Source organism: Ochotona curzoniae, unplaced genomic scaffold (assembly GCF_017591425.1).
Source record: "Ochotona curzoniae isolate NIBS_2020 unplaced genomic scaffold, NIBS_Ocur_1.0 contig_3498, whole genome shotgun sequence".
Taxonomy (NCBI): Eukaryota; Metazoa; Chordata; class Mammalia; order Lagomorpha; family Ochotonidae; genus Ochotona; species Ochotona curzoniae.
The window spans coordinates 46804059-46828683 of NW_024465885.1; the positions used below are offsets into that span (position 1 = coordinate 46804059).

Consider the following 24625-nt stretch of genomic DNA (forward strand, 5'->3'; position numbering starts at 1 on the left):
ACAGGCATCACGGGCACTTCCTCTCACATGGAGACTGTAGTGGCCATTTAAACCTGGTGTTTACGCCTGTGGCTGCTTCAGGATTTGAGCAGTGTATGAGACCTGCTTCTGAATCATGTTCTTTAGTAAGAAGGACCAAGTTCCTATCCATGTCATGATGTGTACAAGTAGCTTGATAATTAATTTGCAACATCAGCAGGTTTTTTGGTGTGAGTGGCTGTTTTACAGGTTTTATTTATTCATTTTAAAGTCACAGAGAGAGAGGAAGAGAGAAAGAGGGAGGCATTCCATCTGCTGGATCACTCGCCAAATATCTGTGTCAACCTGGACTGGTCTGGACCGAAGCCAGCAGTGCCTAACTCCCTCTGGGGTCTGCCATGGGGGTGGCAGGGACCCAAGGGCTGAGGCGTCCGCTGCTGCTTTCCCAGGCGCATTAGCAGGGAACTGGATGGGAAGTGGAACAGCTGGGTCTGGAACTGGTGCTCAATTGTATATGTTTTATTTTGCACATATAACATTATACTGTCTGTGGGGTTTCCATCATGGCACAAATCAGAGAAGAAGCCTTAGTTATTACAGATGACACTGTAAATTACAGTTGCCTGGAGAGTGTCCTCCAGAGGCCATGGCCACCTCATGCCCCGTAGCCTCTCCTGCGGGCAGCAGGCACCTGCATGCATGCTTTGGCTGCAGTGCCCAGCTTGGCAACAAATCTCCAGTATAACACAGTGCAAAGAGGGCCTTTCTTTTCTTTTAAAAATTCATTTATTGATTGATCGATTGGAAAGGCTGAGTCACAGAGAGAGGAGACGCACAGAGAGAATTTTCTGTCTTCTGGTTCACTCCCCAAATGGCTTGAGACAGCCAGAGTTTGGCCAAGCTGAAGCCAAGCTGAAGCCAGGAGCCCAGAGCTGCCTCTGTGTCTCCCACATGAGTGCAAGAACTCAAGCACTTGGGTCACCCTCGACTGCTTTCCCTGGCACACCTGCAGGTAGCTGGATCAGAAGTGGAACCGCCAGGACTGACACCAGTGCCCATGTGGGATGCTGGCATTTGGGGTGGAGACATAACTTGCTATGTACAACACCTGCCACCAAAGAAGACATTAGGAGTGACTGTCACTAGGCTAGCTGGGGCTGCCTCCTGGGAGAGTCATTCTAAGGCCAGGCGGAGAGTCTGCCATTGTCACACCTGTAAACAGGTGCAGTTCTGTGTCACCTGGTCTGGCTGCCAGGATAAGTCTTGAAGTGTAATGGCTCATTGAGATGAGGTACAGGTTACAGGGCAGCCATGGCTGGGGACTCAGTGTATTATGTCTTTCTTGTTCTTCAACCTGCACCATGCCACACCTTAGGGCAGTCTACATTGTCCTGTCTGCCCTGGTTCTGCTTTCCTTTTCCCAAGTCCTAACCTAAGCCAATGTAGCTGGGGAAGATCACGTGACCTCCCGCCTCAGGTCCTGTGAGCTGCCAGCTGGAGCTCAGGTGCAGCACAAGAGGGGAGAAGCCAGGGTGGCATTATGGGGGTTCCCTCCATTGCTGGACAAGGGATGCCCTGGTTCTGTCATACTTACACATTCACAGGGTTTATTGTCTTGTGGTGCCTGAACAAACTTCCCTTGTTTTATGGCAAATGGATGAGACCTCAGCAGTCTCCAAAACTGGATGGGTCATGAGTTCAGGATGGTTTTAGGCCACGCTCAGGGCTGACCTGGAAATGTTTCCGGCAGGTAGCCTGCCATGGGGGGAGTTGTGGCTACAACATGGTGGCTGCCACAGCCAGGGCAGGAAGCCGGCTCTGTAGGCAATTCCCTGCCTGCCACAGGGCATTGCCCTTGGAGAGCGAGCTGCCAGTGCCAGTGCAACAATTCTTTAAAGGTTGATTTATTAACCTGCGCCGAATGGCTGTTTATTTGGATCCGAGCGCCCCTGCGCTGGCCCCAAGGTGTGTGCCCTGCTTTGTTGGGGACTCATTTACATCTACAGTGGGGCTTGTGACTGCCACCTTAGGAGGAGTCAGGTGCTTCTGGCCTTCATGGTGGCCAGGCAGTTATCCTGGTGGTGCAAGGCGCACCTCCGTGGGACTGTTTGTAACCACCTCCTTGGGACCCTGGAAAGCCACACCAGGCCAGGATCACTCTTTCCCGTAGTCCCCACCCAGACCTCAGTCCCAGGTAGGTAGATCTGTTCTCTGGGCAGGGTCTGGGTACCCAGGGAGGCCCCTGGCTGCAGAGCTGGCCCTGGGAATTCCTGGATGACCTAGGGAACTGAAGGCAGGGGGTGCGACTGGCGGTTGCCGATCTAAGCTCACTCTCGCTTTCAGAGTACGAGATAGAGAGGTCGTTCTTCCTCCGGATGAAGTGTGTCTTGGCAAAGAGGAACGCGGGCCTGACGTGCAGCGGATACAAGGTAGGTGGCCGGTGGAGCGAGGAGGGAGGACTGAGGCAGGGCCTCTTGCTGTGTGCTGTCCATTCTGCTTTCTGCTGGAGATCAGAAGGCAGGGCCCCAACCTGCCCTGCCCATTAGGTCAAACTTCCTAGTCACACCACTCACCAGGTTCTTGAGGTCACCATGGGCCTTCAAAAGGCAGTTCCAAATGGACCAGCTGACCAGCTGCTCAGAGGTTTATTGAGAATGCATGTCTGTGGCCAAAGCCTGGGCCTGGGGGCAGCATTTGGAGCCCCAAGGTGCTGCTGTGACCCCAGGGACCCCAGTTCCAGGCTCACAATGGTGATGGGCTTGGCAGTGACTCCAGAGCTGCCCCAGGTACAGAGCCTCTCCTGCAGGTTCTCATCTGATCCACCTGGAACCACAGCAGCCCTTCCAAGTCCTTCCACTTCTGGTTATGAAAGCAATTTCATGTATTGGAAAGGCAAATAGAGATCCTCCATCTACTGGATTACTCCTGCTTGCAACAGCCAGGGCTGGGTCAGGCCAGAGCTAGGAGCCAGGAGTGCCATCTGGGTCTCCCATGTGCAAAGACCCAAGTCTTTGGGCATCACAGGCTGCCCCCGACATGCGCATTAGCAGGAAGCTGGCACTGGAAGCAGAGCCAGACCTTGGATGGGATGCAAGGGGTTTCTGAGGTACATCTTAACAACTGCACCATTGCGCTGCTCTGTAATCTGGGCCCGGAGCCAGCGGAGGGAAAGGATGGCACTAGGCTGGCCTCTGGGCCTAGGCTGCATGCCTCTACCATTCTGGCTCCTTCCAGAATCCAGGGGGACGGCTGGGCATCAGCGTCAGTCGGCTGCTCCCACAGCACAGGACAGCTCCCCAGCTGCACCCTTGGCAGCCTTTGCTGTCCCGTCCCTGCTTGGGATTCCCTGTCCCTTCTCCAGGGCACTCCAGTGCTGTCCCCCACTTCCAGGGAGAGGACTTCTGCCCGCAGCCCTGGAGCTGAGGGCTGCTAGGAACTGTCTAGGAGTGTTTGTGCCTGAGAAGGGAGGCAGAGGGCGTGAAGAGGGGCCACTGTGCTGCTTTTCCATTGTCTCCTGTTCCCAACCCTCTGGCCCCTCCAACTCCACAGTTCCAGGCCTCCCTTCCTCCAACACCTCTCACCTCTCCATCCCACAGTCTGATTTCTCTCCCCCTGCCTTTTTTTTTTTAAAGATTTATTTTTATTATTTTTTCATTGGAAAGGCGGATATACAGAGAGGAGAGACAGAAAGGAAGATCTTCCGTCCGATGATTCACTCCCCAAGTGAGCGCAACGGCCGATACTATGCCGATCCGAAGCCAGGAGCCTCTTCCGGGTCTCCCACGCGGGTGCAGGTTCCCAAAGCTTTGGGCCGTCCTGGAGTGCTTTCCCAGGCCACAGGCAGGGAGCTGGAAGGGAAGCGGGGCTGCCGGGATTAGAACCGGTGCCCATATGGGATCCCGGGCGTGCAAGGCGAGGACCTTTAACCACTTGCGCCACTGTGCCGGGCCCCCGCCTTTTTTTTTTTTTTTAAAGATTTATTTATTTTTATTGGAAAGACAGATTTATAAAGAGAGGCGAGACAGAGAAGATCTTGTATCTGCTGGCTCACTTCTCAAATGGCCACAATGGTTGGAGCTGAGCTGATGTGAAGCCAGGAGCCCAGGAGCTTCTTCTTCCAGGTCTCCCGCATGGATGTAGAGTCCCAAGGTTTTGGGCCATCCTGCATTGCCTTCCCAGGCCACAAGCAGGGAGCTGGATGGGAAGTGGAGCAGTCAGGACACCAACCAGGGACCATAGGGGGCCCTGCACTTCAAGGGGGAGGATTAGCCAATTGCGCCGTTGCATTGTCACCCTCCCTTTGACCTTGACTTCGCTGCTCTGTTATCCCAGACGATGAGGAGTGCGTTTTTTTCTCACTGTCCCAAGCTCTCAGGTTCTTTGGACCAGAGTGGGGAGCACACTCCATCCCAACCCCACGATGGCCCTGCATCTGCCAAGACACTCGAGGATTGACTTGTTCCTGTCATTTGTTAACCTAATTGTTGCCTACTTGTGAGCTAAACATGCCACCTCATCCTCAGTTACTTCATCCATCAGAGGGGAGAATGGACAAGAAGGATTTTAGGGCTAGAGTCTGTGACCACATGCACAAATCTCAGCAGAAGAGTGTTTGAGAATTTAAGGCTGAAATTCCAGCCGCTTGCCGTCACCGCAGCTGTGTCATCACTTCCAGTCATGAGGCTTAAGGCCTTGCAGGTGTTTCTGAGTGATGTAGGAATATGTGTGTTCCCTCCCATGTGGCTTTTGGTTAAAACAAGCAGAAGTGCATCTGTACAGCCATTCTGGCTTATGGCTTGTAAGGAGACACTACCATCTTGAAGTGTTGAGTCAATATATAAAATATATAAATATGTTTAAAATGAAAACATTTCAAAATCAAACAATCCACTGACTCGGCAGAGCATGCCAAGTGACACAGGTGTCCAAGTCGATTCTGGTGCAGTGAGTTAAGCCACTACTTGTGAGGGTATGACCCCGGATCAGAGTGTTGGCTCAGGTCCCAGCTACTCTGCTTCCAGTCCAGCTCCCTGCTGATGCATCCTGGGAAGGCAGAAGATGTTGGTCCAAGTACAGGGGCCCTTGCGACCCACATGGGAGACCGGGATGGAGTTCTAGGGTCTTAGTCCCAGCCTGACCCAGTCTCGGCTGTTGTAGCTACTCAGGGATTGAACCAGGAGACAGGGGATGACTCTGCCCATTTTTCAAGTAGCTCCACAAAGTAAATCTTAAAAAAAAAAAAAAAATCACTGGCACTGGACGGCGGGAAGCATTGTAGTCAGTGCGATTCCTTCGTTGTGTTTCTGCTCACACTGCAGCAGGGTCCACGGTGTAGGAAGCCATCACGTATTAGCCCTAATTTATAGAATTACTTGTGCATGGCCAATTGGATTGCACAACCATAGTATGCCATTACATCTGATTAATGAATGGGGCGTGTATCAGTAGAGGTTGAACTGCGGAATATTCTAGCACCTTGGAGAAAAAAAAATGAGCCATCAGGAGGGGGTGCCAATCTAAGACCCAGGCTGTTAGCACTGACCTTGCCCTTTGCTCTCCCAGGTCATCCACTGCAGCGGCTACTTGAAGATCAGACAGTACATGCTGGACATGACCCTGTATGACTCCTGCTACCAGATCGTGGGGCTGGTGGCTGTGGGCCAGTCGCTGCCGCCCAGTGCCATCACCGAGATCAAGCTGCACACTAACATGTTCATGTTCAGGGCCAGCCTCGACTTGAAGCTCATCTTCCTGGATTCCAGGTGGGTTTGGCTGTGGTAGGGTCTGCAAGTCGCCGGCAGTGGAACTTGGCCCCTGAGAGCTGTGGTGGGAGGGCAAACCAAAACAAGGCACTAGTCAAACGAGGAAGTTGCATTAGAAAGGGCAGAGGCCGGCACTGTGGCACAGTGAGCTAAGCCTCCATTTACAGTGCCAGTATCCCATTGTGGAGCAGTGGTTCAGGCCCCAAGCTGCTCTGCTTCTGATCCAGCTCCTTGCTAATGTGTCTTGGAATCAGCAGAAGATGATCCATGTACCTGGGTTCTGGCCACCCAGGTGGGAGATGCAGATGAAGCTCCTGGCTCCTGGCTTCAGCCTGGCCCAGCCTTGGCTGTTGTGGCATTTGGTGGGGGGTGAATCATTGCAGTAAGATCTCTCTCTTTGTCTCTCTCTTTCACACTTACACACATTCTCTCCTTTTCAAATAAATACATGGATATTTTCAAAAAGCGGTTTTAGCACACAGCTCCCACCTGCTGATCTCCCCAGCTGGGCCAGAGCTGACGCAGGGAGCCAGGATCTCCTTCTGCGTCTCCCATTGGAGCAGCAGGGGCCAGCGACTTGAGCTGTCACGGCCACCTCCTGGCGTACATACTAACAGGTCGCTGGAATGAGCTGCAGAGGTAGGACTCGAACCCAGGCACTCTGATACAGATGTGGGCGTCTTTGACCAGTAGGCAAAATGCCCACCCATGCTGTCAGCATTCTGTCTCCTATTTCTATCAAGCTGGGAGGCCTTTGAAACCAACAAAAAGTTTTCATGCAGAGAGAGCAGTGTGTGAGCAGGGTGGAGGGACACCTTGCCACTGCGGCTGGTATGAGCCCTCACTGCTGGGCTGGGGCCGGGCTCCATCTGCGTCTGGGTCAGGAGAAGGGGCTTCACATGGGATGGCATGGCAGCATGCTAGCTAGGCCTGGGAGAGGATCTGCTGGGGAGCCCTTCACTACCATGGCTGGGGTCTCCCTCAGGGCAGGCCTGGGGCTTCACAAGTGATTTTTTTTTAATGGCCAAATAATAGCCACATAGATTAAAGAGGTGCTGTGTGATGTTGTGATCTACCGACAGTTGACCCCTGTGTCAACTGACCAACCTCGTATCAGACACATCGGGACTGAATTGAACAGATCTTTTCTTGTCAACGTTCCCTAAGTTTCACAATTCTCCAAGTATTTGCCAAGGTTTTAGGTTGCCTTAAATATTTTAAAACATCTAGGGAACATTTAAAGCATATAGGTTCTTTTCAAAAATCAAATGCGTGTATTTATTTAAAAGGCAAAGAGCCAGGCAGACATTTTTCATTAGCTGGTTCACTCCCCTACACCCCTAAAACCTGCGACAGCCAGGACTGAGTCAAGCTGAGGACAGGAGCCAGGGACTGGAGCAGGCCTCCTATGGGGCAGCACGGACCTGCTGCTCGAGCCGCCATGGCTGCCCTCCCACTGGTGCGCAAGTTAGCATGGGGAGAGGAGCCAGGTCTCCAACCCAAGCACCCTGATGTGGGAGACTGGGGTCCCACGTTGGCAGGTTAACGTGCTGAGCTACAACACCTGCCCTGCACCCCCAATCACTGAGCAAGACCGTGCAGAGGAAGTTGGAGGCACAAATCCCTTGAGGTCACGGTCACTGCACCGCAGAGCTGCTGAAGGGCAGAGAAAAGACAGGCCTGGCCTTGCAAAGTGGCACTTGTCCTCCTAGAAACTCCAAGCCAAGAGTGAGTCAGTCCAAGTGCAACCGTTTGGGTGGTGGCGGTCTGGGGGTGGGTGGGGCTGCTGGCTGGGACTGGTGGGCAGGGGTGGCCAGCCGGGCGATGTGCGTCAGAGCCCGGGTGTGCGGTCACAGGGGACGCACTCCTGACACAGGAGCCACTTCCGGAAGTCGCCTGGAAGGAAGTGAGCCGTCCTCGGCCATTGCTGAAGAAAAGTGGGGAGGGGCCAGCTGGGCTCTCCCTTTGTGGTCTCCTAGTGATTTTCTGATGGTTCTACAAAAGCCCCTTGGGGGCCCCAAAGTCAGGGTCTCCCCAGAGGACAGAGGAGGTTTGTTGGAGTCGTTGGGTACAGATGGCATTGAAGTGAGGCGGGCAGCCGAGGGAGGAGGCCAGCTCACCTTGGGCTGCTGCCCACAGGGCACCTTACATGCATCTTTCATGCTGTACCCCACAAGAGGGCAGGAGGGAAGAAGGGTGATGATCTTGAAGGAAGCTTCTGTCTCCCCCAGAAGTCTGCATCTCTCCACTAAGAGTTGAAAGCTTCTAGAAAATCTATAGGGGAGCTTATAGAACTTGTCACACAGCAGGGACATGAAGGCGGCCAGAAGCATGCTGGAGTGTTGTTCAGCATCCAGTGGTCTTCAGTCTGTTGTGGCTGCGATGTTCTCAAAAGGCCATTGGACCAAGGGAACAGGGGCCCTGGGCTGGTTCTACAAAGCCCCCTTGGGGGCTCAGAGGAGAGCAGTGGTCAGGTGTGATGGGGACATGTTGGGGACATGTTGGCTTTTGGGGCCTGATCCCAGCAGCTGCGGGGAGGGGTTGGCAGGAGCGAGCTGGCCCCACAGCCAGCTCAGTGACAGATGCAGCTAAAAACCTAACCTGAAATTGGGCTCCTAGGACCTTTGCGGTATTTCACTTTGAAACTGGAGCCGGCACTTGTGCGAAGGATGGGTGAACCGCCTGTGTCTGGGGTTTGGCAGGTTCCATCGACCCGTCTTCAGACAGTAAAGGTCTGCGGAAAAAGAAATGAGGGTGTCCCGCCAAAGTCTTGCCTTTCCCTTTAATTTTTAAAGCCGGCGGGTACTTAAAGAAATAGAATCCGTACGTGTTCCTGACTCGTTCACACATGTGGGGCTGTCGCTGTGCTGCTCATGTCAGGAGGGCCTGGGACGTGGCTTGCCTGCCCACCACGCACATGCCCGCGTCCTTCTATCTTGGGAAGACAGCAGAAGGCTCAATTCCTTCCCCACCCCTGCCCTGGACTGGTCCCTTGGCTGCTCCTTGAGCCCTGACTGACTCTCTGCCAGGCAAGTTCCTCTCCCCATCCCCACCTCGGGCTTCCTACCCCTTCTTCCCGGACAAGAACTCCCGGGAGACACCGTTCTAGGGGAGCCCTTACAATGCAAAGCTGGAGCAGAACTGACAGAGGCAAGCAGGCTAAAGAATGAAAGTGGGGTCAAGTTTCCCTGTTTGATTGACAGCCGCTGTTTTGCGTCCTGGTCAGCAGAACCCCCAGTTGCAATCACGCCCCACTGCAGGCTGATTACTCAGCTGACTCTCATCTCCCTGGACGAACCCGCTTCATCTCTCTCTTTCATCCGCTGTTGGGTTTCTGTCACCGGGAAGATCAACTCCACCTCTTCCTAGGGTGTGGGCCCCTAGCCACGATGCCAGGGCCACACTCATGGCACTTGCAGCTTTCACCCATGGACCGAGTGGCCCTAAGCCTGCTGATGGTGTGGTCCAGGATGCCCAGGAGGGCCACTTTGCTTCAAAGAGCCAAGGCGGGAAATTAATATGCCTGGGGCTCGAGGAGAATAAAGAGGGACTGTGTCACTTAAGCCCTGGGAAATGTTCCCACTGTCAGGGCAGGTTTACCTTGTAGTCGGGGCATTTGGAAGTCTCCCTGGGGGGCCTGGTCTATGTTTCCCTTGATCCTGGGCTTAAAGATCTCCAGTGAGGCCTAATTCCCCTTAGCTGGAATCACCCAGCCGCCAGTGTCCAGAGCCCAGCTGTGCTAATTAACAGCATCCGGTGTGGAAGGGATTGGAGCGCTCTCACACAATAGCCAAGATGTGGAAGTGAGCCAAGCATCGCTCAACATGGGAACTGCACAAGTACAGTCGCAGACACGACACTGACAGACGATAAAATGGTACCCCCTCACAGGAAAGAGGCCAGATCGCAAGGGCCACAGACTGTCCCCTCTGCTCAGGATGGGGCCAAAGAAAGTAGAATAGCACATTCCAGGAGCAGGGGAAGTTAGTGTTCAGTGGGCTTGAAGTCTGTTTTTCTTCTTAAATATTTATGTATTCGGGGTTGGCTCAATGGCTCAGTTGGCTAATCTTCACCTCTAAGGGCGGCATCCCATATGGGTGCTGGTTCATGTCCTGGCTGCTCCATTTCCAGTTCAACTCCCTACTTGTGACATGGGAAAGGCAGTGGAGAATGGCCCAAGTTCTTGGGACCCCGGAACCATGTGGGAGACGTGGAAGAAGCTCCTGGCTCCTGGCTTCGGGTTGGCTCAGCTCCGGCCATTGCAGTTATTTGGGGAGTGAACCAGCAGATGGAAGATTTCTCTCTTTCCTTCTCTTTGTAAATCTGCCTTTCCAATGAAAATAAATAAATCTTGAAAAATTATTTGTTTGAAAGGTAGAATTACAGAGAAAGAGGGAGATACAGAAAGAGAGAAATCTTCTGATGATTCACTTACCAGATGACCGAAGACATGAGCCTGGAGCAGCACACCATCTCCTGCATGCTGGGCAGGGACTCAAGAACTTGGGCCATCTTCCATTGCTGCCCAGACACATCAGCAGGAGCTGGACTGCAAGCGGAGCAGCCGCGACCCACACTTGTGCCCGTGTGCGATGCCAGCTTGGCAGGCAGCAGCTTAACCCACTGGCCTTTGGGAGCAGTCCCTGGGCATGGGGCTTCTGTGTGTGGGAAAGGGTGGTGGCCATGATCGCCTTACTGTGTGAGCAGAGTCACCGGCCCTGCACTGCACCCACAGTGATGGTTCAAACAGTACGTTCAGTACCATGCCTGTGTTTTACCACAATAGTTTGTAAAAAGAGTTTGCCCGGGGCTGTGCGCCACAGAAAGATAATTCTCTCTCTCTGGGGAAACTTTCTCCCAGCATCAGATTCCAAGCTCGCTCTTGAGCGTCCCCCGGCTAAGCTTGACCTTGAATGAGGCTGCAGTTTGAAGCCATCCCAAACACACTTTTAGCCAGCGGTTTCAGAAGAACATTCCTGCTCGCGAATAGCGCTACATCCTGGCCTGGGCGAGAGTTCAAAGGCTTTCTTCTTGTTAAGGAAAAAAAAAATAAGATCATTCTCGACTTCCAAAATCAACATCCCTCCGCCCCCCGAGCCTTTTAGCACTTGATTAGTTGGCAAAACTAATATTAGTTTAAATGAAAAGTAATCTGCAGAGCCGTGTGACTCACAGAGCCGCCGTCCTCCCCCAGGGTCACCGAGCTGACCGGCTACGAGCCACAGGACCTCATCGAAAAGACACTGTACCACCACGTGCATGGCTGCGACGCCTTCCACCTGCGCTATGCACACCACCTCCGTGAGTAGCGCCCCCTGCCGGCCGGGGAGGGCGTTCTGGATGGGGGGGCGGTTGTCACTGAGCGTGTAAAGGAGTGACCCATCCCTGCTAGAACCCTAATGCCGCAGGCAGGGGCTGCCTCAGAGCAGCGAAGCACCCCGTTGTGACTTGTAGACACAGAGGGACCAGGGGACCCCAGCCAGGCTTGGCAGAGTTCAGTGTGGCTTGAAGATCCCCTCCCCTTCCCACCCTCATGGGCCCCAGATCTGCCAAGTCTCCCCTCTCCAGGATTCTGTAGATGTGACAGGAGGGTGTGGCAGCAGGCATGGTCTCAGCCAGCATGTTGGGACTATAACAGAATGCCCAAGGCAGGCTGAGCTTGTCAAGGAAAGGGGTTGTTTGGTCCCTCCTTTGGGAGGAATCACAGCCCAGGATGGGACAGGCCCCCTGCTGGTTTGGCCTTTTGCTGGCAGGGTCCCCAGTTGGCATGTATGGCAGTATGTCTCCTTCCAAAGCCACCTGAACTCAGTCACATGCACCTTACCCCAAAGACCTCATGCAAGCCATTTGGGTCCCAAGGGCCTCCCCAGCAGACACTGTAATCAGACTGAGGTCTCACCTTCTTCATGCCGTTAACTGCAGCTTCTGGGGACCAAAATCCAATCCCTGGCTGGAAGTCTGTGTGCACCTGTGGGGGGCGGGGGAAGGGGTGGATTTGTTTTTTATGTTCAGGCCATGGGGCCAGCATCAGGACTGCAAGGGGCCTCCTCACCCCCCAAAAAAACTGGCCGTGAGTGACTTAGAGCTGGTACTCATGCTCTCTGCCAAAGCCGCACTCCCAGGGGAAAACGAGGGGGTAGGCTGTGTGGCTTTTAGAGAATTGGGCTTTGGGCCTCACTGTCCTCCCCAGGAACATGCCTGGGGCAAGGAGGTCCCCCTTCCAGGTCTTCAGCTCCTGGTACAGTGGGAGCCAGGGAACAGGCAGAGCCCTCAGAGGGAGTGTGGTCTGCTGGCTGCTGCTCTGGGCAGCTGGCGAATGCCCCAGAGAGAAGTCCAGGTATTTGTGACCTCAGCTGAAGATGGTGCCGCCCCTGGCTTTTTCCTGCAGCTGGTCACAGTGAACTCTACCCATGCCAGGCCCCAGGAGGGCAAGCAGGCTCGTGCAGGTATAGGCTGCTGGAGGCCGAATCAGGGTAAACCTCCCCACAGCCTCCTTTAGATTGTTCACCTCCCTGGTGAAGACCACCTGGACCCCCTGCCCCATCTAGCATCTCTTCCATGTAGAGACCTTGCTCTGGGGAGCTGCCCCTCCCTGTCTGGGGGGCCAACAGCTACATCCTCCCAGCAGGCTCATCCCTAGGAGAGCCAAGAACAGGCAGCCCTCCCCTCTGTGTTCCCAGCTGGGTGCCCATGGCCGTCTCTCTTTTGAGGATAGGTGTCCACCTGCTCCTGGGGCCCCAGAGCCCGGCCCAAGTGGCTTGCGTACATGCTGCCAGGCAATGCTGAGCCACTGGGTCAGAACCAAGCAGCGTAGCTCAAGCTGCGGCCACAGATGTGGTTCTCTTTGGATTCTGGGGGCTGGGCTGTGTCCCCTGAGGCCATTCCCTTTTGCACGTGTCCTTGACTCCTCTTCCTGCAAGGGCCACAGGCTGTGTTAGATTAGGGCCCCCATACTCTATTTTAGCTTGATTCTTTACAAGCATTAGCTCCAATCAGAGGTACATGCTGGGGAACTGGGGCCTTTGGAACATGGACTGCGGTGGGGGTGGTGCCCAGTTCAGCTCATGGCAGGGATCTTCTGTATTATAAATTTGTTTATCTGAAAGACATGGTGACAGAGAGAAATCTTCCATCACCCCCCACAGGGCCGTAATAGCTAGGGCCAGACCAAAGCCAGGAGCCAGGAACTCCATCCTGGTCTCCCGTCTGGGGTGGCAGGGAACCAGGGATTGAGCTGCCTCCCAGGTGCATTGATGGGGAGATGGGACTCGAACCAGGCACTCTGACAGGGAGGCTGCACTACAGTGCCTGCCCCACGTTCATTCTTAATATCCAAAGTCCTCAACTGGCCTGCCTGCCAAGGTAGGTGACAAGTTAGAAGATGGGATTGGGCTGCACGAAATGTGGGGTTCTGGTGACAGAAAGGAGGGCTGCTAGGCCGGGGCTCTGCATCCCAGCCTCCTTCCCCGGTGAGATCCCCTGGAGTCCATGTGGCTGCCTACCTCACACTCAGGCCCTTCAGTCCTGCCACCTGCAGGCTGCCCAAGAACTTGGCTGCCTCCCTTGCACTCACCACAGGTGGCTTCAGGGACCCATGGCTATGGCGGCCCTCCTGTGAGATGGACAGACACCCCCAGGTTAGCAGCCGATGAGGCCTTGGAGCACAGGGCGCAGGCCGGGGCAAGGCGAGCTCACCATCATGTCGTCTGGCTGCATTTTCACAATGGAGCCACGGCCATGGGCTTTGTGCAGGTCTTGTTGGGCATCCACCAGGGCTCCGGAGGGTTCCTGATGCTGGAGTGAATCCCATGCCTTCTTCAGGATGTTGTCCTAACCGGAAACACAGGCCATGGGCTGCAATGCCAGCAAGGCCCCCAGAGGACAAAACTACAGCCTTCCAGCAAGGCGGCCCCAGGCAGGGTGAGCTGTTCCTAGGACTCCTGAGGGCAGTCGATGAAAAAAAGAAAAGAAGAAAGCCCAGATCCTCAAAAGGGCTTCAGCCACCCCCCTTCTGTACCCTACCCCAGCTCTTTCCCTGCCCTCTGCTCGTAGCGGCTAGGGCAGGCCCCCGAGAAGCCAGCCAGAGCCCCAGGGGCCTGGGCACCGCAGCTGGGCCCCCTCAGCTCCCACTCTGCTGTAGGTGTTGGGAAGCTCCTGGCCCACAGGTGGGCAGGTGAGCTGGCAAAGTTTGTACCTGCCCAGAAGGTGGTAAGAACAGGCCTAGCCCACCCTCCACTAGCTGCACAGGTGGGGCGTGGTCAGAGTCAGGAAAGCTGGCCGTGTGTGTTGAGGGACCCGGCATGGACTGCTTGTGTCCCTGTGGTCTGGAAGAAGCGTGATGTCCACGTGCTGTTCTTGCTAAGTGGTAGCAGGGGCCCACCTGCTCGAGCCTTCACCCGCTACATCAGTGGGAAGCTGGAGACCAGAGGCAGAGCACTCCGCCTTGGGACGCAGACAGCTCAACAGGCACCCAGCCCTGGGTAGTTTATAAAGAAGCAGAGTTTGTGTGGCTTAGGTGCTGGGAGCTGGGTTGTCCAATGTCAGGGTGCTGGCACCTGGGGAGGACCTCCTGGCTGAGTTGCAAAGTGGTGAGACAGAGAATGTGCCAGCTCAGGTCCCTTTCTGTCAGAGCTACTGACACGATCGTTGGGACTATCTCCCCAAAGACCCCCATCTCCAAATACTATTGATATAGGAATTTGGGGGTGAAGGTCACATATGTGAAATTTTGGGGGACACCTTGAGACTGTGGTGCTACCGGAGGTACTCTGAATTATAACACCAAGCCACCCCTGAGCATGTCAGTGGGCACATGTGGGACTCGGCTGGTCTGTGGGCACTTTCCAGTGCAGCCATGGGGACAGGGCCGAGGTCGTGGCATTGAACATCGTGACATCGAACGTCTATGGTGTTTCCGAAGCTTGGGGCGGGAGCTTGGAGCGACGGTTCAGGGGCTGCCAGGCACAGCTGCTGGCCGTGCTTGGCCCTGGGTGGAATTGGATGATGAACTGTGGCTCCTGCTTCTCTCGACTTGTCCTTGCCAGCAGTTGCCTGGGAAACTGTGTGCAATGAATCAGGAAGCGACAGCATGCACGACCCAGTCCCCGGAAGCAGGTGTAAGACAGTTATGGATGTAGAGTGTCCCTTCTGCTCTGTATGGGTCAGCCTGCCCCTCAGTGGGTCCATGGCGCTGTGGAGCCCTTGCCCATCCTGCCCTGGAGGCACTGGCCATGGGGGAAGCTCCTGGGAGATGCAGGTGTATCGGGAACTCCAGAAGGAGCAGGATGTTCGGTTTTAGTGTCACCCGCCACGTTCACACCGAGGCCACGCCTGGTGGAAGAGACGGGGCCTGAGCCAGCAGCTTTTCTCACTCTGGGGCGATAGACCCTTCAGGGCTGCTGGAGTGGAAGTCTCCCCACAGTTGAGCTCAGATTAAGGGAAGGGTTCTTCTTGCTTCCTCCAGCTCTCTGTGGCCACAGATGCCCCCGGCTTATAGCTCCCTCATTTGCACCCCGCCTCCTCCCCTCTGTGCCTTTGTCTCTGCGGACACTTGTTCCTGGATTTAGGGCCCGGTTGGGTGACAGCAGTTGGCCTCAGCCTAGGATCCTTGACTTGATGAAGCTTTTCAGACCAGCTGAGGGTTCTGAGGGTTAGAACGTCAGGCCAGTCTTGGAGGAGGACACCATTGCGTCAGCTCATGCCAGGCAGCGTTGACATCCGTTTGTCCTTTACAATTGTTAAAGTCTGTAACAGAAACCAGAGAGCTGAGCTAAGGTCCGGAATCCACCTTCCTCGCTGAGTTGGCCTCTGGAGGCATTGCAGGGGAGCAGGGCAGGCTGTCTGCTTTCCTGAATGGTACCCAAAGCACCTCAGTGTTCTGAAAGCAGGGCTTGAAGCCAGGATCATCACGGTCTGGGTAGTCGGAGTCGATGATGATACTGGAGATGGGAGCGCATGCAGGTGCCGAGGGGCAGGGCCTCCCCTGCAGGGACCTCTCGGCCTTGTCCTCCCTGTCAGTGCCTGGAGAAGGACCTTGCCCCACAGCTCTGCAGCCAGTTAGAGCAGGCAGGCCACCGGCATGAGTGCAGCACAGCACGGGGCGCTTTGAATCAGTGTCTAGGATTCCGGCTTGCATTGCTAGGAGGTCTCCTGCCATGGCTCACGGAGAAGGGGAAATGAAAAGTTGGGTTGCCTGTGTCTGTCTGGTCTCTGTGTCTGAGCTGTCATCACAGCAGAGTCTCCGAGAAAGTTGCTCCACATTTTTTTCCTCTTTTTTCGTTGTGTGTGCGGTTTGACTCTTTCAATGTTTGGGATACACTGGATTTGTTTTGCACAGCTTAAGGTGGTCACAGAGAGGTTGGAGGAATGTCACAAGTAACAAGAGGATGCTTAAAGGACAAGATAAGGAAAAGGGAAGGTGTAGGATCACTTTGGCAGGGGCTTGGCAAACCCTGCCAGGCCCCAATTTCTGATCTTCCCTGGGGTTTCTGTTAAAGACAGCACGCGTGGCATCTTGGAAAATCCATGTGGGGCTGGCCTGCCTGATCTTGTTACATCTCTCCATCATTTTGGAGCCACCAACATGTGAACTGTATGGCTCTGAGCCTCCCTTCACCTCTGTAGCCAGCTAGAGAACTTTCTGGAAGCCGCTGCTCTTTCTTCCACAGAGAACCCCTGGCTGGGGGCCCTCGGTCCTCCAGATTTGTTGGCCCCAGTCTCATAGTGATGTCATCATAATAGTAAGATGGGGCCAAGTAAGTGAATGAGTCAGGCTTTCATTAAACTCACTCTGTGTGCAGCGTTGGAGGCCCAAGTCCAAGGCCGTGCAGCCCCACTGGTCTACCCGCTGGCGAGGGCAGTAGATAACATTGCCGGCTACTTACGTGATCACAGCTCAGGCCAGGAAGCCTGGGGGATGGCTGATGGGTCCCGACTCGGCAGGTTACACAAGGTCAGCACTCCCAGGGCTCCAGAGGACTCCAGGGCCACCCACTGGACCCGGTCTCCTTCAGGTGCCAACCCCTCCCAGTAGCACTACCCTCGGCGGGGGGAGGGACATCCACTTTCCAAACCGCTTCAGTGTGTAGCAATGAGAGCTTAGAGCTCTCATTGTTGTTGTTGTTAAAAATGCAAACCTCAAAAGGAGAAGCATAGTTCCTCTCTTTCCTCCTGCCCCGTTTACCTCTTTAGCGTGAATCCTGTTTGTGTCGTGATTCTGTTAGATGTGGGTCAGGAAGCAGCTGGCCTGCATGCTGTCCGCAAGAGGCCACCTCCCCATGGCAGGATGGGGAGATGGCCTTGGGCATCTGAGCTGCACCCCTCAGGGCAGTGCAGCCCGTCTGCTTCCTAGCCCCTATGCCAAGGAATTTCTCTCTCCTTGTAAGACTCAAACCCTGCTAGAGAACGACGAGTCTTCTCCTGCCTGCTCTGCCTGCAGCAGATCCCTTTGTCTGAAGTCTGGGTTGACCCTGGTAACTTGCAGAGCATTGATTCCATTGGATCCCAGGGATCCGAGCCGTGCATTGTTGTCCAGAAGGAACACGCTGATCCCTTAGCACAGCCACCTAGGATCAGTCAGCATCATCTGCCAGGACGGAAGTAGATGAAGTCATCCAAAAGGAAAGGAGCCATTTGAAGCATCCTCTGCTGGTTTCTCAAGTGCACTAGTCAGGGAGGAAGCTGGCTCACTCTTGAACCAAAACCTATATGGGATGCCAGAGCTGCAGGTAGTGGCTCAACGGGCTCTGCCAGCTCCAGCTCCACTCTCGTTTAAACAGTATTACTCACGCCATTGCTGGGTGGGAGTTTGGGGGATGAAAATTCTGTAGTGTCATTTTGGAAACTAACAAGCAAACTTCACTCTGCCAAGAGCAGGTGTTGAGTTAGGGCACGTGGTCTTCCCAGAAAGCAGTGAGTTGGAGTTCCCAACAGAGCCCTGGGGGTTGTGAGCAGAATTGGCGTAATTGTTTGTGTGTGTGTGTGTGAGAGAGAGAGAGAGTGTGTGTGTGCAAGCACATACAAATGCATGTGTGTGTGCCCTGCAGCCAAGGCCCAGCCCTGTGGTCAGGCTCTCACAGGTAATGGTGACAGAGGGTAGGCCTGGACGCGGGGCTGGCCATGTCATCCCGTCCCTTGTGCTTGCAGTGCTGGTGAAGGGCCAGGTGACCACCAAGTACTACCGGCTGCTCTCCAAGCTGGGCGGCTGGGTGTGGGTGCAGAGCTACGCCACGGTCGTGCACAACAGCCGCTCGTCGCGGCCCCACTGCATCGTGAGTGTCAATTATGTCCTCACGTAAGTCAGCCGCATTTGTTTCTCTCCTTGTCTCTCCTGCTCCCCGCCCCGCCCTGTCCCTCATTGCACCTCGCCAACAAGCACCGTCTCTCTCTCCCTCTCTCTTCTCTCTCCAAATTGTCCATATGTCTCTTGTCTTGTTTCTACTTGAACAATCCAGCCTTTCTCTGTGCTTAGCGATGAGGGCCAAGTGCTAATCTGAAATGGGTGGGTGAGGCGGGAGGGACCCAGCACAGTACTCCGGTGAGGGATGTGGGGGTCAGGGGACAGGTGGGGGATGCCCCCATTTTACAGGTGCACATCAGGAACACACATAGGCTCTTCCTGTTTATTAGGGTCACTTTGGGTGTTCTTGCCATTCAGGTCAGAGGAAATCTTCCATTAAGTCTGTGGCAAATAATGATGAATGGCTGGTCCCTTAAAAAACTGGAAGGCCACGTTCAGTCAGGAGGACGTTTTAAGGCCAGGAAAGCAACAGCACACCTGCATCTGTCTGGGGAGCATCTCTCTCCAAATTGTCCAACCGTACACAGGAAATGTGTGCTACCAAAAAAAAACCCCACCCAGCATGGATTTCCACGTTTTGAATTCCAAAATGAACTGGACTTTTTGTTATACTCTCCTGGCACCCCACTTTGGGCTGGTGCTTTTTGCATTAAGAGGGAGCAGTACTGAGTCCTCTCCATCCCGCCAAGCATGTTTTGGGGTCACTGGTGCTTGTGGTGCAGGAGGCTTTCGTATCCGTGGGGAACTTGCCTTTCCTCAGATGTCCCCCCACAGCCTCCATCCTGCCGTCCAGTGCCAGCCGCTCTAGGGGGCTGACAGTGCACCTGCTCAGGGGATGCTGCAAGGGGAGCCACCCCTCCTGGCCATTGACCACCTGCTGCATCTGGCGATGACTCGCTGCGCTCTTGCTTTCCAGGGATATCGAATACAAGGAACTCCAACTGTCCCTGGACCAGGTGTCCACATCCAAGTCCCAGGACTCCTGGAGGACCGCCTTGTCTACCTCACAAGAAACTAGGAAATTAGTGAAACCCAAAAACACGAAGATGAAGACGAAGCTGAGAACAAACCCTTACCCTTCACAGGTAACACACACAGGTGCACACACACACACACACACACACACACACACACGAGGGGTGTCATGAGAAGCCAGGCACACTGCTGGGCTCTGGCTCAGGACACCTGGGCATGTTACAGCAAGGGCCTTCCCACTCGGGACAGGAGGACTGTGGAGTGAAGGAAGGTCCCTCAGGGATGTCTGTTTGCATGGCAGGGACAGAGCCTGGGGCAGGCAGCTATCAGGTGGGCCGCTCTGTAACAGGGAAACACACAGGTCACTGAGTACCTGAACCATGCCCTTCAGCTGCCCAGGGTGTGCAGGGAGCTGGGTCATGGTCAGAACCAGAGCTAGAGCTCCTGGCACTCAGACATGGAATGTGGACCTGTATCTACTAGGCCAGAGGTCTACTCCTAATAATATTGTATAAACAGAGATTTATTTATGTGTATTTTAAAGGCAGACTTAGAGGGAGAGAGAGACCTTCCATGTGCTGGTTCACTCCCCAAATGACTGGAGCTGAGCTGATCTGAAGCCAGGCGCCAGGAGCTTCTTTCTGGGTCTCCCACATGGGCACAGAGTCCTAAGGCTTTGGGTTATCCTCGACTGCTTTCCCAGGCCACAAGCAGGGAGCTGGATTGGAAGTGGGCAGCAGGGACATGAACTGGCGCCCATTTGGGGATGCCAGAGCCACAGGTGGAAGATTAGCCTGTTAACATCACGGTGCTCTCCTGATAGCATTTTTAAAATGAGTACCTTCTCTCTGCTTTAAGTAGTTTGGGAGCTCTTGACATTGACACTATGCAGCCCAGGGGTTATGCACTTGTCCCAGGGTGGGGGCGATGTGGGCCTGGGCCCCTTGGGGCGAGATCTCACTGGGTGAAGGCAGTGTGTTTTGGCCCCTGGGCTCTCCTGTCACTGTCTTCTTTGCCTCGCAGCAGTACAGCCCATTCCAAATGGACAAACTGGATTGCAGCCCCCTTGGAAGCTGGCGAGTCAGCCCCCCGGCCGGCACCGCGGCTGCCCCGGATCAGCAGCTGCATTCGGAAAGCAATGAGCTGCTGTACGCGCCCTCCTACAGCCTGCCCTTCTCCTACCGCTACGGCCCCTTCCCCCTGGACTCACACGTCTTCAGTGGCAAGCAGCCCATGCTGCCAGCCAAGTTCGGCCAGCCCCAGGGAGCCCCATGTGAGGTGGCACGCTTCTTCCTGAGCGCACTGCCAGCCGGCGGCGAGTGCCAGTGGCATTACGCCAACCCCCTTGTGCCTGGCAGCCCATCTCCAGCCAAGGGACTCTCGGAGCCACCCATGAACACCACCCGGCACAGCCTAGTGCCAAGCTACGAAGGTGGGTCTGTCGGGTGTGCATGTGGGGGTGGGGTGGGCAGCCAGAACAGGAGTCTATACTTCAGGAATGGTCCCCATGCTAGCCTGGTAAGCACCCATGAAGGTATCTGCGTCCCCAGCAGCATTCACTACACAGGTATGTGCGCTTAGCAGGCCAATGCAGGAGACCCAGGCTGGTGGCCCATCTGAGCATCTGGGGGGAAGGGGCTGGGGCAGAAATGCTACTTGCCAGCCCAGGGCCAAGGATGTGAAAACTCAGGTCAGTTTTGCCATCTGTCAAGTGGGATCCTCGTGCTCTGGCCCAGCATGCTGGGTCAGGGCTGGCTCACAGCCTGCTAGCCCAACCACAGTGGGGCACAGCTTTGGAGCTTTCTCCCCCTGGTGGTGGGCACGTCCCCTGTGGAGGTGATGGTTGCTCAGGGCACAGACTACTGCTTGCTCCTTTACCAGTGCAGGTGGAAGGTGAGGATTGAGGGTGAAGCTGCTGGAAACATATTCATGTTTGCATTCAGCCCTCACTGTCACCCGGAGTGCAGATCAAGGCAGTGCAAATGTCCCGTGGGCAGCAGGGAGACACACACGGGACAGGATGACATACTGACTCCCCTCCCCTTCCCTCCCCTCCCCTCCCTTCCCCTCCCCTCCCCTCCCCTCCCCCCTCCCTTCCCCTCCCCTCTCCTCCCCTCCCCTCCCGTCCCCTCTCCTCCCCTCCCCTCCCTTCTCCTCTCCTCTCTCCTCCTCCCCTCCTCTCCTCCTCCCCTCCCCTCCCGTCCCCTCTCCTCCCCTCCCCTCCCTTCTCCTCTCCTCTCTCCTCCTCCCCTCCTCTCCTCCTCCCCTCCCCTCCCCTCCCCTCCCCTCCCCTCTCCTCTCTCCTCCTCCCCTCCCCTCCTCTCCCCTCCCCTCTCCTCCCCCCCTCCCCTCCCCTCCCCTCCCCTTCCCTCCCCTCTCCTCCCCTCTCCTCCCCTCCCCTCCCCTCCCCCCTCCCTTCCCCTCCCCTGTCCTCCCCTCCCCTCCCCTCCCCTCCTCCCTACTTGTCCCCTCCCCTCCCCTCTCCTCTCCTCTCTCCTCCTCCCCTCCCCTCCCCTCCCCTCCCCTCCCCCCCTCCCCTCCCCTCCCCTCCCCTCCCCTCCCCTCCCCCCTCCCTTCCCCTCCCCTCTCCTCCCCTCTCCTCCCCTCCCCTCCCCTCTCCTCTCCTCTCTCCTCCTCCCCTCCCCTCCCCTCCCCTCCCCTCCCCTCCCCTCCCCTCCCCTCTCCTCTCCTCTCTCCTCCTCCCCTCCCCTCCCCTCCCCTCCCCTCCTCCCTACTTGTCCCCTCCCCTCCCCTCTACTTCTCTCCTTGTTTTCTATGTACATCCTCCACATCTCTCACTGTTCTGATCTGAGCGGAGGGATCCCTCGGGGGAGACGCCCAAGGCTTTCCAAAAGAGGCAGTTAGGGGCATGCTGACCTGCACGAGCCGTTGGTACCTGTTTCATGCCCCAGACGCCCACGGTCCCGTGGGAGGGACACATCCGGACATGCAAGGGAAGAAAAACCAAGCCAAATGACAAGGCTGACAGTCCTGCTGGCTCCACGGCGGCTGGCATTTTTCTTTGGGAATGAGCTACATGAAATTTTGATTTTTTTTTGTTGCCGTTTTGAAAGTTAACAGGTTATTAATCACTTGCTTGTCACACTTTTTTTTTTTTTTTAATGCACCTTTGAGATCCATTATGAACCATGTGCCAGCCTTTGGGTATTGGAGGAAGTGGGGAAAGGAAAAGAGAAAAACCAGTTTTTAAAAATGGAGGAAGGCAAAGGTTTGTTGTGACCAGAGCCATACAGGAGAGCTGGTTTGCGGCATGTAACTGGGGGGAGGGCACAGAGTCTCTTTCCTCGGGAGATTCCCACTCGTTTCCCACGAGGGATGCACAGGGCAGACGGGGGCATCTCCTAGGGTACCAGTGTCCCCCGCGCTGCCTGGCTGATGCTGCAGGTGTGCCCAGATGGCGCAAACTGGTCTTTTAAAACAGTAGCGCCACGAGGGACTAGCTGGAAAAGTGTGGCATCCAATGAAGGCCCTCTTGGGCAAGCGTCCCAACTGCTGCCCTGTCCTTTCTCAGCGTTGCTGCCGCATGGATCAGAAAGGGGCGTGAAGGGAGGGTGGGGATCCGGGGGTGGCGCTGTTCTGGGGAGCACCCCTCCCTCTCTCGGTGCCCCGTGTCTAACGTGTTGCTTGTCCCCGCAGCGCCCGCCACCGCCACCGCGCGCAGGTTCGCGGAGGACACCGCGCCGCCGCTGCCGCCGCTGCCCCCGCCGCCGCCGCCCAGCTTCCCGAGCTGCGGGCACTACCGCGAGGAGCCCGGGCTGGGCCCGGCCAAGGTCGCCCGCCAGGCCGCCGCGGCCCGTGACGGCGCCCGGGGGCTGCGTGCGCCCGAGTGCTGTGCGCCCTCGGTCCCCGAGCCCCCGGGCGCGCCGGCGCAGCTGCCCCTGGTGCTGCTCAACTACCACCGCGTGCTGGCGCGGCGCGGGCCGTTGGGGAGCGCCGCGGACCCCGTGCCCGGCCCGGCTGGCGGCCCCGACACCGAGGCGGGGACGGCGGGGACAGCAAGCGGGCTGCGGCCTCGGCTCCCCAGCCCCGCCGGCCCGCCGCCCGGCGCGCCCCGGCCGCACTACCTGGGCGCCTCGGTGATCATCACCAACGGCAGGTGACCCGCAGGGCCGCCCGCAGGGAGAAGCCCTAGGCAGGCCTGCGCAGCAGGTGAAGGAGGGGCGAGCTGCATATGCACAATATAATTTAATTTATACAGAGACGACTATTTTAATAAGACCCTGCAGCCGACTTTAGTTTTTTTTTTTTTCCTTTTTTAACTGTCGATGCCAGGAGAGTACTGGGGTTGGACTCCTGCCGGACCTGGTCTAGAGCCATGTCCTGAGGGGGTTGTTGAGAGGCCCTACCCCACCCTTCAGGGCCCCTTTTCCATTCTTGGGTAAAGGCAGGATTTGGTGATGCCAAGTTCCAGCCATAGGCAACACCACTGTCTTTAAAAGTCACTTAGAAGTCACATGCTTACTCTCCCCGCCCCTTGTACAAAACTAGGTATGGGGGGAGGCGACATAGAATTCTGCTGTGTGCCTGTGAGCTTTGGGGTGCACCCCAACTCCATTAACCAGCTCCTACTTCCCTCCCAACCCCTGTAAGCTCTGGGGTAACACCAAGAGTGGCACCTTCCAAAAATCCCGAAGAGGCATCAAATGCTAACAAATACATAATGTTAGAGATACTTGATGTAGCGAATGATCCTGCCTTGCTGGACTCGGTGCACACCCCCTCCATGACCCACACGGACCTGTAGCTCACCGAGGCTGGTGTTGGCACAAGGGCCGTTACAGAGGTGGCGACGTTGCATGTGCAATATGAAAAACGAAAGCTGGCTCACCTGCATCTTGTGGGAGAAACCAAACGTGCTCCTGGGATGTGATGACAACGATGCAGACATGGTAAGCCTTCTCTGTATTTGATGCGCAGTAAGAGAACGTCCTACAGACATGTCACACGCAGAACCGGTCCCCGGGAGCTCCTTTACACGGCACTGGCAGGGTTGTAGAAAATAAACGTCCATTTGGTTTTTATGGCTTTTTTTTTTCTTCTTGAAGATATGACGGAGAACAACTTTCAAAGTGCTTCAGACCCCTCAAACTGAGTTAAGAAACTTTCCACTTTGCTGAATGACGAGTTCCCCCCCCCTCCATTTTTTAAATGTATCATCTTAGAATCAAAGCATACCTGACCCCACCCGTGCTCAACTTGTGAGCTGACCTGGGGTGCACCTCGTGTCACCAGCGGAGACCTGGCCCTTACTGGGTTCCTGCAGGGTGCCAGCCGGACAGCTCCTGGGGCGGGCCTCATTTTTTTTTTCTCTTTTTATTCCACATGTCTAGTGATTAAACTGGCTTTCTGAAAGGTGTGGGTTTGATGATGCAGGCGGGTTCTAGCCTGTGCTCACCCTCCAGGCTGGACTTAGAAAAAATATCACGGAGGCTTTCGGAAGCAGCTTAAGGACCAGGGTCTCTGCTATGGGGGGTCAGCGAACCCCATTTACAGATTTGCAAATGATAGAAACAGACACCACGAACAGCACACACCCACACACACCTTGCTGAAACTGACAGGGTGAGTTTTTAGCATCTAGAACCTGAAG

At 55.6% G+C, this 24625-nt stretch overlaps 1 protein-coding gene across 1 annotated transcript in view; it reads left to right on the forward strand.

Annotated features, from left to right (window-relative positions):
- Positions 1-23135, forward strand: part of SIM2 (SIM bHLH transcription factor 2) — a 40469-nt gene extending 17334 nt beyond the window's left edge. The window contains exons 5-11 of the mRNA XM_040980904.1: positions 2323-2408; positions 5542-5741; positions 10936-11042; positions 17886-18033; positions 18956-19124; positions 20038-20446; positions 22672-23135. Of these exons, the coding sequence (XP_040836838.1) occupies positions 2323-2408; positions 5542-5741; positions 10936-11042; positions 17886-18033; positions 18956-19124; positions 20038-20446; positions 22672-23135 (1583 nt within the window). The remainder of the gene's footprint in view (positions 1-2322; positions 2409-5541; positions 5742-10935; positions 11043-17885; positions 18034-18955; positions 19125-20037; positions 20447-22671) is intronic.
- The last annotated feature ends 1490 nt before the right edge of the window (positions 23136-24625 follow it).